At 43.6% G+C, this 16,034-nt stretch overlaps 1 protein-coding gene across 2 annotated transcripts in view; it reads right to left on the bottom strand.

Moving 5' to 3' along the window:
* Positions 1 to 16,034, bottom strand: part of DSCAM (DS cell adhesion molecule) — a gene marked incomplete at both ends in the record, with an annotated part of 733,770 nt that overhangs the window by 36,080 nt on the left and 681,656 nt on the right. For both annotated transcript variants that reach the window (XM_081235410.1, XM_081235409.1), the window contains 2 exons: positions 2,306 to 2,336; positions 14,415 to 14,591. In XM_081235410.1, coding sequence (XP_081091536.1) covers positions 2,306 to 2,336; positions 14,415 to 14,591 — 208 coding nt within the window. The remainder of the gene's footprint in view (positions 1 to 2,305; positions 2,337 to 14,414; positions 14,592 to 16,034) is intronic.

The raw sequence follows: 16,034 nt of genomic DNA, 5'->3' as shown, positions 1-16,034 counted from the left end.
TTGGAAATTCTCTTCCTTTTCAATCACTTTCATCCTTTGGAGAAAAGCACCTTAAACACCTTAAGTGGGAGTAATTACTAGTTTTAATCTTCCTAATTTCATGTTGGCAACTGCAAATATCATTACCAATTCTTGCTCTTATCAATAGGTGGTCTTTCCACCACAGTAACTGCCCTGTTAACAAAGAAGGAAGAAGACGCTTTCTGATGTCTTCCCTGGGGTTCATGACAAGAGGGAGGGAAGGCAGCAGAGAAGCCAATACCACATCACCCTAACGAAACAAATGTTGAACCTGTCAAGAATCATGGACCCCGGTGTCACAGGCTTTGGGTAGAGGCACAACTGATGATCTGGGAGTGCATGAAGGAAGTGGCCAGAAGCTATCTGGGAGGACACGTAGCTGCAGGAACCAGGCTGGGGTACAAATCAGGGAGGTGGACCTGGGTGGACACAGGCACAGGGGCCCCTGGGCTGAGCAGGTTACACCCAGTCTAAAGGGGGCGTCAAGCACCGGTCCAGATACCCGTGATCAACGAGGCCGTGCCCCGTGTGGCAGGACACTAGCAGGAGAATTCAGAAAGCCACAGTTTTATGTGAAATGCCTTGATTTTTAAAGGACATCAACAATTTCATATTTTTAAGACTACATTAGAAAATTTACTTTATTAGATAGATAATTATTATAAATCGAATGACTCTGGCTTATTTGTGTTCCAGATATTTTTGTCAGATTTGTTCAATACAAGCGCACATGTGTCTGGCTGCTTTCTATGTGACCACTAGCAAACAAGTACAGACTTGCACAAGAGCATGGACTCAAGGCATTTCATATAGCTTTTCATAATCTTCTCATGTACGTTTAATCTAGCATGACGGGATTAGATCGATGGAGACATTTTACAGACCATTTGCATCTCTGAGCTCTACTCTGGTCTCCAGATTCCTGCTACCAGCTATCTGACACCTTCATTGGAGGCTTAAAAAGCATCCCCAACATGACCCTTACAAGCCTTTTCATTCTGATCCACATCCCCTTCCTCTGCCCTACAAAAAAAAAAAAAGTCCATACCCTGCATCTATCTTCCTAATCTCGGCAAATGGCACCAATGTTTATCTAATTGCTCACACCAAATAGTTCAGAGTCATTCTTGATTCATTCATATCTGTTACCAACAATTCACACTTTTAAAACACAGTATGGACAAACAAAGACATCTGTGGGAAATGTAATCCATGGGCCAACTGTATTCAACCTCTGTCTTAGGTCTTCACACATACTGGTGATATGGGAGAGGTCTCTTTGTGAATAACAATAAAGTACTACTCTGATATGCAAAGATGAGGGAGGAAGTTAAAGCCAACTGTGGTGCTGTAGGGGATGGAAAGAGACCCTATACTCCATCCTTTTTACCTCCTACATTAGTCATCCTAAAATGACAACATCAAGGTCACCATCAGGGTCCCTGACATTTTTCTTTTTGGACACACCTTGCGGCTTGCAGGATCTTAGCTCCCCAACGAGGGATCCAACCCCAGGCCTTGGCAGTAAAAGCGCTGAGTCCTAACCACTGGACCGCCAGCAAATTCCCTGACATTTTTCTTATCTGGTTGGTAGACTCTGATTATCCTCTTTGTACTTTTGGTTTAATCATTACAATATAAAGTGCAAAGGTTGGGGTGTCTTGTACAGTTGTGAACATGCACTTACTTATTCTACTACCCCTAATCATTCATCTACTCAATAGTTATGAGTGGGGCAACTATAGTGCTGGTTTCTCCTAACATGGTGATGAAATAGGCTGTGACTTCCAAGACCAGACTGAATAGATATTTGCAGCAGAAGGTGGTGGGTGCTCTGGTGGAGGGGTGCTAAAGGTGCAGTGGGAGCTGAAGGCAAGGAGAATCTTCCCTGATCAGGCCATCAATTTTGAACCCATTCCCTTTCATGGATTCCCTTTCACCTGGCTAACTGTTAGGAAGAAAGCTTGACCTCAAAGTGGCATATTTGGTGAAAGCAAAACCAAAGCTACTTACTTAAAATGTGCCTCATTATTCTCAGGTGAATGGGAAATGTTCTACTGGTTGAGTCCAGCCAACAAGAAAACTACCTATGGTGTGCATAAACGCATATTATTTGGTATCTATGTCTCTAACCAAGCATTCCATGGATATTTAGGTTCATAGAATGAAAATTATATGTCAAGTGAAAAATGGGTTATCAATTTCAGACTGTCATTAAAAAAAAGAAATCATCAAAGCAAGTTCTTTTAAACATGATATTTGGCATGCTAGGTCTTGTTCTTACCTCATGAGCATTTCAGCTAAACTCTTTGCATCTGGGGAAAGAAAACTGATATTAGTATAAGATAAACAACTCATTAACATTCACTTAAGCATTTGTGACAAATATTCTACAGAATCAGATGACAATAACCATTTTTAAATGTAATTGTATATCGAAATCATTGCTAATAACCGAAACTTTTATGGATTCCTTGTCTGTTCTAAATGAGACATATATATATACACACACACACACACACACACATATATACATATATATGTATACACATATACGCATAAATGTAGCATAAAAAGATGGGTACAAAAATACTCAGACACCTGCTAAAGGTTATATTACAACCTATTCATTTTCCATTTTCCAAAAACCCAATTTTACTTTCAGAAGTCAGAAAATTAACACCTTGAAAGTAATTCATTATGTAGTACAAATTCTACTCTTTTTGTCATCAAAATGAAAAAGCTTATGATCACTTAAAAAAGTCATTATTACAGAGCTATGCATCCCTTTGGTTGATCAAAGAATTGTATAAACAGCATATCACTGTGTCTGGAAACTTAGATGTTTATTTCAAACACAGAAAGAAAGTGTTCTTTATTTCTTTTCTCTGAAGACATTATTTACCAAGATCTGGTTACCACCCCTGACAAAAGAAATCCTGCCTAAAAATGATGTAATTTTTTTTAACATTTCTGATGGCATTGGTTTGAAATTCTAATTTCCCTTAAAATATAATTTGTTCTTTTTACACATTTTACCTGACAAAAATGAATGTTTCCTTTCTTAGAACACAAAGCCCTTCTTTATGATTGTCTTTCATTGCTCTCTAAAAAGCCTTGATGTTAAGTGTTCAATGAACAGAATTTTCTGGAAATGGATTCAGCTGTCTGTGTGAGTGCCAGTGAAGCAACACATTTGTTGGAGCATTTTCATCTTTGGGGGCTAACAATTGAATGCAGTCGCTTTTATGTCGGGGAGCAGAGTGCTGTAATTGGGAGGTGTGGACTGTCACGGGAACAGCCACATGTGGGCAGGCACCCCATGAACCAAAGCTCAGCTTTTCAAGTCAGCCATGCCAGTTCCCACCTTGCAGTGAGGCCCCGGCTTTGCGCACAGATGGGTTCTGTCTGGGAAATGAAATAGCTCCCTTTATCCCACCCACGTGGCAAAGCAAAGAAAGCAAAACAGCATTTAATTTCTCAGCTCATGGCTTTATATTTATCTGCAAAGACAAAGTAAATATGATGAGCTTCCTCTCTTCCTGAATGATTTAACACTTACAAAGTAAATATACATATACACATATATAAAATGCCAGAAGCTTGGGATTAATTAGTTCTATGTAACAACCAAGCACTGGCTAGTTCAATACTCTAAAAAAGAGGGAAAATTTCCACAGAGTCAAACACTGTACTTCAGCTCGCAATCTGAAGGAAACTCCTACTCAAACATCTTCAGGATGGACCTGCATTCCTTGTTCTGCCATAATCATCGTTCTTTTTCTATTCCTGAAGTTAGTCATCCCAGTTTTCTCTTCTATGATTTTTTTTTTCTATCAATGTACCAATGAATGGCAGCATCCAATGAGTGAGGACAGAGGTCCCTCCAGTACTGACGTGCTCTAACTGCAAATTTTCCACATCTACAATTAGCAGGCATCTTCATCCACATATTTAGGTGCCCAAAGCCATTTTGGTCTACCCTTCCTTATGCTTATCATCTTACAGTGGATCCCTTTCTCTTTCTGTCTTAGCTACTATTTCCTCCTTCTGACTCATCTTTAATGGTGAGAAACATTATATTCATAGAAACTCACTTCTTCTGTGAGTTCCCCTTTGAGGAAGCTGAGAGCTGGTGGAGTTTGAAGCACAGTGATGGGGTCTGGATAGCACAGTTGGCATCAAGGACCAGGCGTGAATGTCTTCTGGGGAGTGGGACCGAGTGGACTCCGGTCACAATTAAGCACATGCTAGGAATCTGGATTACACCGGTTACTTTAGGACTGCTTGCCCATGTCCGCTTAATATCAGTCTCTGTCTGGGAATTACTGTGCCCTCGTTCGGAAACCAGGAAACTGGGATCTGGATCCATTCAGTCATTTGCTGCAGCTGAGCAGGAAATCATACCAATGTCTGTTGGTTCAAACTCTTTTTAACCACTGTCCTCAAAGTCCTTTATACATAGAGGGGGATACATGTCGTATCCTTAGGAACCCACAGAGGAGCAGACATCTCATGCCAGCTGACTGAGAACACACCCCGGGGGGTGCTGTGTCAGGACGGGTGAGTCAGAAAGGATGGAAGACTGTGCCTACCTTAAAGGAAGTGTGGACTTTAACAGGAAGAGTGCTCCAGGGCACAGAATTAACCTGTGTTGGAATTCTGAGCTCGTTCAGGAAGCAAGGAGTTGGTCAGTTTGACTACAGAGAGAAGTTTCTAGGGGTGGCGGGGAATGGGGATGGTCAAGATGGTCAGGAGCTAAGAAAATGCAACTTGGCATCACTGACCATAATCTGGAAGCTTTTACCTGGGCCAAGGGGGGAAGTGGAGGAAGAGGGCAGAGGTGGTGGCCAGTGGGTACCGATGCCATAAACAGCATTGATCAGACCATGCGGAGTGCCCAGGATGGGGGGCCTGGTGGTGGGGACTGGCCGACATGATAGTAGACAGAGGGCATCTACAAGCATCAGGGACCGACTGCGTGTGGACGGGACAGGCAGAGGGACCGTGGGGAGTCCAGGGAGATGGCAAGATTGGGGCTATGCAGGGCTGGGTACATGGTAACACAAGGGACAGAAACAGTTGTCTACAAGGACTTGGAAGCAGCAATCTGGGTGCAGGCTGAGAGGTTTGGCTTCAAACATATTGAGTCCTTTAACATATTAATGTAAGTTGGGGACAGATTTGGAATCCAGGGCTGAGATGGGCTCAGGGTCTTCTGTTTATGCAGGGAGAAGGGAAAGAGAGATGGAATTTTGGACACACTTCTGTTCAGGGGTGAGAAGGAATCTGGGCCGAGTTCAGATAATATATTTAAAGTCATGGAATCATGGTATCTTAAGAGCATTACAGACTTTTCAAATCAGCCTCATAGTAAATGTCTGAATCCCTTCCACAACGCCTTGGACAGAGGTTAGAATGAGTCAAGCCGCTGGATGCTCCAGGGATGGAGCGATGCCCTTGCTGCACATACAGTGCCAACCCCTCTTCCCACTGCTGACCTGCTTTCCAAGTCTGTTGATGGCTCCCCACTCAACACATCTCCCTGGAACTCTGGCTCTTTTCTCTTTCCTCAGTTCAAGTCTCATTTCCTTGTCTCCCTAGCTCTGGGGAGAGCTGGTCTCTGGTCTCCCCAGCTCCAGACTCTCAGCCCTCTAAGCGACATCCTCACTGCAGGAAGGGTGATGGATCTGAAACACACCCCTCACTGGGTTGCATCTGCACTCTGAAACTCTCAAAGGAACCTCCCTACCAACAGGAATCCTCAGCTCAGGGTACCAGCTGCCCGTGCTGGCCCCAGCGGTCTTTCCAGCTTGGTTGCCTCTTACTTCGGACCGCCAACCCTGTCTCTGAGTTTCCCGCTCTTGCATTTTCTGTGGAGACCCCCATGACTCTGTTCCTCTGAGGCCCTTGGAGATGGTGCTTTGTCCCCACCCCTGCAGACAGATGTGACTTGCTCTGTACACCCTCCCAAGCCCAGCAGGTGAAGTTGGTGTTCTGGTTCCCTGGGCTTCCAAGGACATCTGCACCTGTCTAACCTCTCTGCATCTGTTCAGCACAGCCCTTGCACCTTTCATTGTAACTTCCTGTTTTCATATTGTCTCTCTATTGGCCCCTTTGCCCTTATCCCCAGGCTCAGCCCAGTCCCTGGAACAGTAAAGCCACATACAGTTTTTCCCGAGGATACAATTAATCACGAGAGACACCTTCCTTCTCTTGTGTTGAAATCCCTTGGTGTAATTTCTATCTGGATATAACAACGGCACCTTCTGGAAACAGTGAAAAAACCATTCGAATATTTCCAGGTAGCTGCCACGCCCCAGGTAGCTCGGCTTCAGTATTGTCTTTTCTAGGTTGAATTCTCTAATTTTCTTGACCACTCCTCAGGTGGCATAATTTCTAGGTAATTCCTTACTTGGGTCTCTCTTTGATGAAAGACATTTCCCCCTTCCTTCCTTCCTCCTTCCTTCCCTCCACCCTTCCTTCCTTCCTTCCCTCCCTCCCTCCTTCCCTCCCTTCCTTCCTTCCTTCCTTCCTTCCCTCCACCCTTCCTTCCTTCCCCCCCTCCTTCCTTCCCTCCCTTCCTTCCTTCCCTCCTTCCTTCCCTCCACCCTTCCTTCCTTCCTTCCCTTCCTCCCTCCTTCCCTCCCTCCCTTCCTTCCCTCCTACCTTCCCTCCACCCTTCCTTCCTTCCTCCCTCCCTCCCTTCTTTCCCTCCTTCCTTCCTTCCCTCCTTCTTTCCTTCCCCTTCCTTCCTTCCTCCTTCCTTCCCTCCTTCCTTCTTTCCCTCCCTTCCTTCTTTCCCTCCTTCCTTCCTTCCTCCCTCCCTTCCTTCTTTCCCTCCTTCCTTCCTTCCTTCCTTCTTTCCTTCCTTCTTCCTTCCTTCCTTCCCTCCTTCCTTCCCCCCTTCCTTCCTTCCTTCCTTCCCCCTTCTTTTCTTCCCTTCCTCTCTCCTTCTCTCTTTTTTTCCCTCCCTTCCAACCCCTTCCTTTCTCTTAATCCCCTCCCCCTTCCTCTCTCCCTTTCTTCCTTTTTTATAATTCTTGTTCCACATTTTCTGGTCTGAATAGTTCTCCTTTTGGTTCACATCAAAGTAAAACAGATGTTGAGTCCTTCTTCTCCCTGCCATCTGTTAAGATGAGAACATCCTCTCAAGTCATCTTCTTCTTCTTGCCCAACACAGCTCAACAGCCTTTTGTGTTGTCTGTCGCTTTTTTTCACAAATTTCAGCTCAGTCTCAGATTTAGACTTTGTGACACCTTTTCTAAAGCCCTGGCTACTTCTCTGTGCCCATCCTGGGCTTTGTGCTCACGTCTGCATCTTTTGGGTGGGGAGATGATGGAGAAATACTACCAGGGTAGCCTAGTGATATTGAAAGATGGAAAAAAGCAGTTTCAAAAAAATAACATGGGGCTTCCCTGGTGGCGCAGTGGTTGAGAATCCACCTGCCGATGCAGGGGACACGGGTTCGTGCCCTGATCTGGGAAGATCCCACATGCTGTGGAGCAGCTGGGCCCATGAGCCATGGCCACTGAACCTGCTCGTCCGGAGCCTGTGCTCCACAACAGGAGAGGCCACAACAGTGAGAGGCCCGCATACCGCAAAAAAAAAAAAAAAAAAACATGTGCTAACACTGTGAATGTGCAAAGAAGGCTAGAAGATGATAACTGAAAGGAGAATTTGGGGATCAGAAGGTAATTGGTCACCTGCCTTTAGGAGAGCACTTTCATTTGAGTGGTGGGGAGAGCAGTGAGACTGAGGATTTGGGAGCTGGTGAGACTCAGTGTAAACAGTTGAGTATCAAAGACTCTTTCAAGAATTCAGTGGGGAAAAGAAATGGAAAGAAAGGCAGCAGGTTAGAAGATAGGCAAACAAGAAGGAATCCTTTTTTTAAAAAATATAGGGGCGCCTGAGTGGTAGCGAATATAGAGATAAAAAATAAATAAACCAAATATTTTTGGTGGGCAAATATAAAATTATAAAGTCACTATTGATTCTGTGTTAATATATCTTTTAATTCTATGTTTCTTTGATACATCTTTTGAAACTAGCTTAATATGGATGCCACAGGCTTTCTTTCTTGAATGTTCCAAAGCCGAAGAAGTTTCACAGAAAGAGAACTGGGTAGACAAAGGTGATTTCGGCTCTCCTGCTAATTCTTTCCTAACTAATGTGTGATTTCCAAGTTCCCTTCAGTTTTCATGTCAGCAAAATAGAGCATAACAGTGTCAAGTTTATTTGCACCTATCTGCACAGCTATTAAGAGATTAAAGCAAGATAGTGTATAGTAAAGCGTTATGGAAAAGGAAGAAGAGAGAAAGCATGGAAAGTGTTAGCACTCTGTCAATTAATACACGGTTCAGTCAGTTCTTGGGAAGAGGCACCTCGGCTGGATGAAGAGCCTTGTGGTGTGGTCTCCCGGGTTCCATGTTCTTTGTGGACTATTGCTCCTGTGGGGTCTGTCCATGGCATGAGGGGTTCTTACTAACAAGGCAGCACAGGCCTCCAACATTGCAGCTGTGGCAGTCCTGAGTGCATACGCTAATGTTTCTTTAAAAAGGAGGACTCTCATTCATAGCCACATCATTACATTTTCATCTCCAAAGTTCTAGTTAAGTGAATGGCATCTGCTTTGGTTCATACCTCTACTGAGCAGTCACTAGCACACACCCACAAAAACATAAAACCAATTTGGGGGCAGCAGATTTCCCCCTGCTTTACCGTCTCTCAGAAGCTCTTATTTGCAAGCTCCCTCACAACAATCCCTGCTTTCTGTGGAATGTAAAGGGGTCTCATAAAGTAGGTATATTCCTAAGGGCTATAAAACCTGCATTTACGTTTTTACAAGGTCGCAAATAGGACTCCCAATCATCAGCTCAAATGAAAGCTGATTCCAAAACCATGACAAAATATATATCCCAGAAAGAAAACCGTATAGACTTGCCATCTCAGAAAGTTGCAAATACAAACATGGATGAAATAGAACACGTGGGCAGGGCAAAGCCCAGGGTGACCCCAACTCTCTCCATCCTCCTCCGGCCCCCCCACCCCCGCCATCCCTCGCTCCACGGCTGCACTTGGCCTGACCCTGCTGCCATCCCACTGTTCCTTTGCTTCCCCACTCTCAGACACAGAAACCCCTTTTTAAAAAATTTAGTTCTGCCATAACACATTTGAAGTTTTGAAAGGATACATTTTTTAAAATGAAGGTTCAAAGGAAAAATGAGAGGAAGGAAGGAAGAAAACGCAAAGCCAAGAACTAAAGTTTCAGAGTAGAGCCTTCTGGTCCCATCTAAGCCCCAAAGTGGGCATTTATTAGCTGGGCAATGAGGTCTCTGGGGGTGCCCACCTCCCACCCCTTTACTAAGGAGTACCGGGGACCCTTTGCATGCGTAGGACTCAATGCATCAGTGCCATGATCATCTTTACGCAAGTCCACCTTGGGTCCAAGGTCTTTGCGCTCCTAGATGCACACCTTTCTTCCTTTACATTATTAAAGTTCAAGCTAAGCTTTGGTCTTACAGATGAGGAGAGATTTAGCTCATTTGCAGGGCAGATTAGTGGAATATTAAACAGCCGTGGCCCACCCCTTCAGCTGTGCCTGTGGAGGACTCTAAGGCCACGTTCTCTCTGAGAACGGCCTCCTGGAACTAATCGGCTTTATAATATTAATGCACTTTAAAGCATGCTTAAAATAATAAATAGGCTTCTGTTCAAGGGAAGAAAGCCATTTTGCCACAGAAACATGGTCAAATTTTATGTCATACACTGATTTTTATCTTTAGCTTCTTTGAAGTCTTGGAAGTAGCTTTTTGGCTTGACACTGCCAGTTGACTCATACAGCTTGGTGCTTTGCACCCTCTTGGGTAAACTCATACTAGAGAGGGAAGCATTTAGTGATCCTGGACGTGTTTGCTTGACATGGGAATCAAATTTTTATAAGGTTGTGTCTGCTGGGGTCATGGTGATTTATTTTATAACCTTGCACTTCAAAGGATCTAGCGGTGGGGAAAAATCAGGGCATGACTTAAAGCAAAATGTGGCTTCTGAACTCCTGGATAAGGTTACAGATTTTAAAAAGATGTAGCACTTGAAGACAATTTAGACTTTAGGAGGTCACTAGGCTCTAAAATTAGTAAAGAGCTCAGGAAGGAAGAATATAGGTTGGCTAAATTGCTTGAGTCCCATTTTCCTTCTTTTTTTTTTTGATTTTTACATAAAAGCATGTTTACGTATGGTGCATTCACTAGGTTGCTTGTCAATACAGTGAAACAAACCTGCTCAAAAACATTGAGTAGCATCTAGCAATCAAACAAGGTCTATGGCAGGGAGTTTATCTTACAATGTTCATTAGGGACCCTACAGTATTTTCCTGTAATCCAGATTTATTTCCAGTTTTGATCCTGATCAGTGGTTGCTCGGGCAACTTTGACATATTATTAGAAATGCCCTTATTTTACACAATAAAATATTGTATGAAGCTATTCAATCTGTAAATATATTTGAACTGATTCTAACCCAGGGATAGGATCTGTGCCTTATGTGGGTCAGGTAGTAACTGGATGATTCTACTAATGAACTCTGTTTAATAGATAGGCACCTACTACCGTAAACCCTGTGGCTGTGCTCTCTTTTCATGAGAGAATTGGAAACACTTTGTGGTATTAATTAACATAACATTTCAAAGGCCCTTCAGGCCTAAAAGACAAAGATCTTTTGGGGGCAAGGTCTGGCCTTTCACTGATTCCCCCTTAACAGCCCTAGTCACTTGCTCTGACCTTTTATGACACAGTTTTCAATGTTAAAGAAAGATGCGTCTGTCCCTTGAAAGCCTTTGCTGACCATTCTGGGACAGAATCTTAGTAACCTTTTTTTCTCTCTAGGACCTAGCCAAAATCTTGTGATCAAATAGAAATGGTTAATAAGAAAATTTTACTGTTGGTTTTAAAAAATGTTACACCTGGAATATGGTAGATAATCAATGAGGGTGTGTTGAATTAAATATTTCTGTGCATCCAAAGTAAAACTTGCCATTTGGAAGGCGATGGAATTAGGTGTCTGAACATTTTGCCTTCTTGCTGCCCTCTTGTCAGACTCTTGATTTGGAAGCTTTTATTAAGCACGTAAAATGCAAGACTGCAGATACCTTTGTGCCCTGCAAGCTACTTCTCTGGAATACTTTGCTTCTCAGCATCTCCCATGAATACATCTTCTTTGCCACAGCACTTATTTTCGTCCCACTGAAACCTTTGTGCTGGCGCTCTCTCTTCTCTGGCACAAAGAAAACAAAACCATTTCCGGGGAATGAAAGGCTGGACTCGCTGATGTGATGTATTGCTTTCTTTACAAAGACCAGTTACAAAATAGTGGTGTCAAATAGAAGAGATGCTGACAATAAAAATGCCAGCCCAGGATATTTTCTGGACAGAGTCCTTGCAAAGCGATAATTAAATTACAAGGGACTATTAAGAACAAAAAGGAAGGATGTCGCACCTGCCAGCAGTCTAACTCAAATGCACCAGGAAGAGGCAGCAACATCTTTAGCATCTTTTCCTTCCTCTTGGCAAAGCAGAACGAAGTTGAGGTGCTTAAGTCATAAGTAGAAGAGGAAAATCAAACAATAGTTGGGGAGGTAAAAGTAAGCAACGGGGACCAGGGGCAAAAAGAAAAGGTGAATTTGCGAGAGGGTGGAAGATGCTGGGAAGGATTTCCTCAACGTTTAACCCATTTGCTGCCAAACCCTTGTCATCAAATAGAAATGATGGGTGAGAAAATGTTACCGTTGATTTTTAAGAATGTTATATGGACAATTCATAGCCCTCTAAGTGCAGCCAGCTAGACCTGGCTGTCTAAATGCAACAAAAACACGCCACCCTGGTACCTCAATAACGATGTCCCTAAAGTCCACACAATGGGTTTCTGTTTTCGGTGAAAGAGGGTTATAAAAAAGTCCTTTTGGTATTTTAATGATGAACACTTGTGAATGGAATCCAGCACAGCTCACCTGATATTGAATTTCTCAATAGATTAGGCAACATTATGTTTTTGTAGTGCTGTTTTCTGTAGCTCTTGAATGCCCCCCACCTTTTCCTCCCTAGTTGTGATTAATCGCCTCCTCTTTTGTGCTTAGGTAGGATTTGTTTGTTTTAGCATTCGTGACATTTTGGCTCTTTACTTGGTACATGCTTGTGCATCTGCCTCATACACTAAACCTAAAGTTCAGAAGTCTCTTTCTTTTCATCTTGTACATCGAGCACCTAGCATGGCCCTAGGATTCACTCAAGAGAATCTGCAAAATTAAAAGGTAAGTGGAGAATGTGATTTAGAAAGAATATTTCAATGAGATTGACGGTTCATCTGAATTATTGGGCTATAGACGGTGTAAATGGAAGAACTATTAAAGTGTGCAGATGGAGTGCCATGTACTTCAAATATTTTAATTTGTTGGCCAAGTAGAAACACGTTGATAGTAAAATGGGTTAGAGTCCCATCAAAAGGAGTGTTCTGGCTACCTGAAGACAGGTGAAAATATCCCCATGTTCTGCTGTTCTAACTGGACTACAGTCAAATCAAGCACTTACACAAGAGGTCAATGCTTTCCAAGTCTACCAGCCAGGCTTGGGGATATCCCAGATATATTATAAGGACAGTGCTTTCAGGCCTGTTCCTCAAATGCAACTTCGAGGAATACATGGGATGTTGCATACTCCTCACTGCACTGATACTAACATGCAAGCAGCTTATATATACATTTTACCAAGAAGCGGCTTGGTTAAATACCCTGACAGGTAAAGAGGAGGGACTCAGAGAATTGTCCTGCACTGAGCTTTGTATATGAAAGAACTCACTGGCCTCACACTGCACAACCAGGGCAGGTAGGGCTGTTGGCCAGAAGCTGGAAGAGCCCTGCCGCACAGAATCTATAGAGCCAGACATGGGAATAATGGTGCTGCTGACAAAGGCTCCCATCTGGTCCAAGATCTCATCTTCCATTCTTTCTTTTTTTTTTCTTAGTTAAAATGAAACTCTTACACCAAGCTTCAGCTCCAATTTCTAATTCAATGAAGTGTGTGTTTTCTGCCTCACAATGCTTTCCCAGGACCATAAGCCCTCAATTTCCATGTCCCGACAATAAAATAGTTCTCATTTCCAGAACCAATCTGGAAGGTCTTTTTTTTTTTTTTTTTTTTTTTTGCGGTACGCGGGCCTCTCACTGCTGTGGTCTCTCCCGTTGCGGAGCACAGGCTCCAGACATGCAGGCTCAGCGGCCATGGCTCACGGGCCTAGCCGCTCCGTGGCATGTGGGCTTTTCCCAGACCGGGGCATGAACCCGTGTCCCCTGCATCGTCAGGTGGACTCTCAACCACTGCACCACCAGGGAAGACCCCTGGAAGGTCTTTTTAAAGGATACCCTGAGAAAAGTATAATTCGAAAAGAGTCATGTACCACAATGTTCATTGCAGCTCTATTTACAATAGCCAGGACATGGAAGCAACCTAAGTGTCCATCGACAGATGGATGGATAAAGAAGATGTGGCACATATATACAATGGAATATTACTCAGCGATAAAAAGAAATGAAATTGAGTTATTTGTAGTGAGGTGGATGGACCTAGAGTCTGTCATACAGAATGAAGTAAGTCAGAAAGAGAAAAACAAATACCGTATGCTAACACATATATACGGAATCTAAAAAAAAAAAAGTTCTGAAGAACCTAGGGGTAGGACAGGAATAAAGACGCAGAGGTAGAGAACAGACTTGAGGATATGGGGAGGAGGAAGGATAAGCTGGGACGAAGTCAGAGAGTGGCATGGACATATATACACTACCAAACGTAAAATAGATAGCTAGTGGGAAGCAGCTGCATAGCACAGGGAGATCAGCTCAGTGCTTTGTGACCACCTAGAGGGGTGGGATAGGGAGGGTGGGAGGGAGACGCAAGAGGGAAGGGATATGGGGATATGTGTATATGTATAGCTGATTCACTTTGTTATAAAGCAGAACTAACACACCATTGTAAAGCAATTATACTCCAATAAAGATATTAAAAATAAAATAAAATAAAATAAAAATAAAGGAGGCCGTAATTGGTGGCATTGCTGTGGCGGCTCAACATTAAAGAGTGGGGTTGGCAAACCCTCGTGAAAGTCATTCTCTTTTCCTGTCTTGCTGGAGACTTGAAAGAGGTTGGCTTTCACTCAATTTCTGAGTCGTAACATTTGCATGAGTTGCGCGTGAGGCCCTGCAGTCCTGCTGACGGCACATCGCAGGTCACAGAACCAGGCGGTGCGGGGAACCTGGCCCAGAGAGGGTAAGGCACTCCGTGGGGCCGATTCCCGCCCAGCCAGCCATCTGTCCTGCTTTGCGGGGGGACGGCCGAGCTTCCACTCACCTCTCAGCCTCTTCAGCCTCTGCTCCCGTCTCCTCCTCCGAACCACCAGCAGGAGTACGAACAGCAGCAGCAAGCCCACCAGGATACAGGAGATAGTCACCAGCATCTTGAGCCCTTCATTGGTCGTCAGCCCTTCATCGCTTTGGACAACTGACTTAATGAGTGGAGGGATTGTACCTGAAAGCAGGGTCATGATGTTAGGTGGCTGTTAATGACGACAGCATGGCGGAGTTTTTAGGGATGATGGGTTACCAGAACCGCGCGAGTGATCCGAGGGCGTCCGCAGTGATGGGGATGAGAGGAGCGCCTCCTCCAGGTCCTCGTTCATTGCTTGACTTGCTCACTCCCCTCCTATGCTTACTCTAGGGAACGTCGAACCAGAGTGTGTGCAAAGGGCAGAGCACATTGTTTTTTTGGAACGGGGCTTCATTTGGCCACGTACTGCTGGGTGCAGACACTTGAAAGCATAAGGTCCAGGCTGGGCGCTTAAAAAAGCCACACGCACTTACGTGGAGTTGAGTGTCACCCAGAGCACAATTGACAGGGGCTGTTTGAAAAATTGCACATCAGAGAAGGAACAATGGGCTTGGCAAGTGGACAGAAGAGAGTCTGTGGGGAGACTGTACCAGATAAGCCTGCTTAAAGGAGCTTAAAATCTCTTTTTGTTTGGTTATTCACTTGCTTTTCATCACGGGTGTAAGGCCAAATTTACTTTTAAAACTACTTCCGGGTATAAGAGTAAAACCAACTCTTCAAAGGGGAGCCATCCATGTCTCTAAAGCAAGCTACTTATTGGCCCATATAAAGCTCTGAAATTCAGATTATTTAGAATTACAAGGGAACACCTAAGTAGACGGAACTCTGAGCTGCTTTAAGCTGTCTTCTGCTCAGAGGCTTAATACACTGGGTGCAGAGATTCAAGCACAGGCATCCACATTTTATGGGGCTTGCATTTTGGCACTGACCATTACGTAAGATGCTCCAGTCCACTGTATCTTCCATGTAAAACAAGGACCAGGAAGTCAGTGATTTAGGAAAAATAATGCAAAAATAATACAATTTCCCTCTGAACAAAAAGAGTCTTGTCCTGCATTTAGTGAGTAGAGCTCTCTGCTAAGGCCAAGAAGATCATTCTTCCAACTTTATATAGAGTGTTTTGGCTGCAAACCCAAGTCTGCAAATGCTCAGAACCCACATAAGAGGCACATAAGGGGATGCAGGTGAGGATGCGCCTACAAAACCAAAGATGACACAGGACCAGTGGAAACATTTGGCTGAGGAAATGGCAGAAGAAAGATTCAAATAAAGCCACGGGCCAGTCTGAAATCTGACTGGTATTGATAGATATACAGCTAATGGTCAATGTTTGTTGTTCCTAAAATGAAAAAAATTCTCCAGGAAGAAGTGACCAAAATGATATTAAAGTTTTATATCCACAAGCTTAGTTCAAAAAAAAAGTAACCTTTTTCAAGGAAAATATACATATGTATTCTTATTTCTAGTGTAATAAGATTATTTCAGATTTCAGAAAATTTTAAATGTAGCTCCCAGGACTTTGTCGTGATTTAATCTAAGATCTTGGATAAAGTGAGAATATTTCTTTTAGAAGACAAACATTTA

Source organism: Mesoplodon bidens (assembly GCF_964165515.1).
Source record: "Mesoplodon bidens genome assembly, chromosome: 5".
Classification (NCBI taxonomy): domain Eukaryota; kingdom Metazoa; phylum Chordata; class Mammalia; order Artiodactyla; family Ziphiidae; genus Mesoplodon; species Mesoplodon bidens.
The sequence above is the reverse complement of the archived record's forward strand: the minus strand, read 5'-3'. Positions and strand labels throughout refer to the sequence as shown.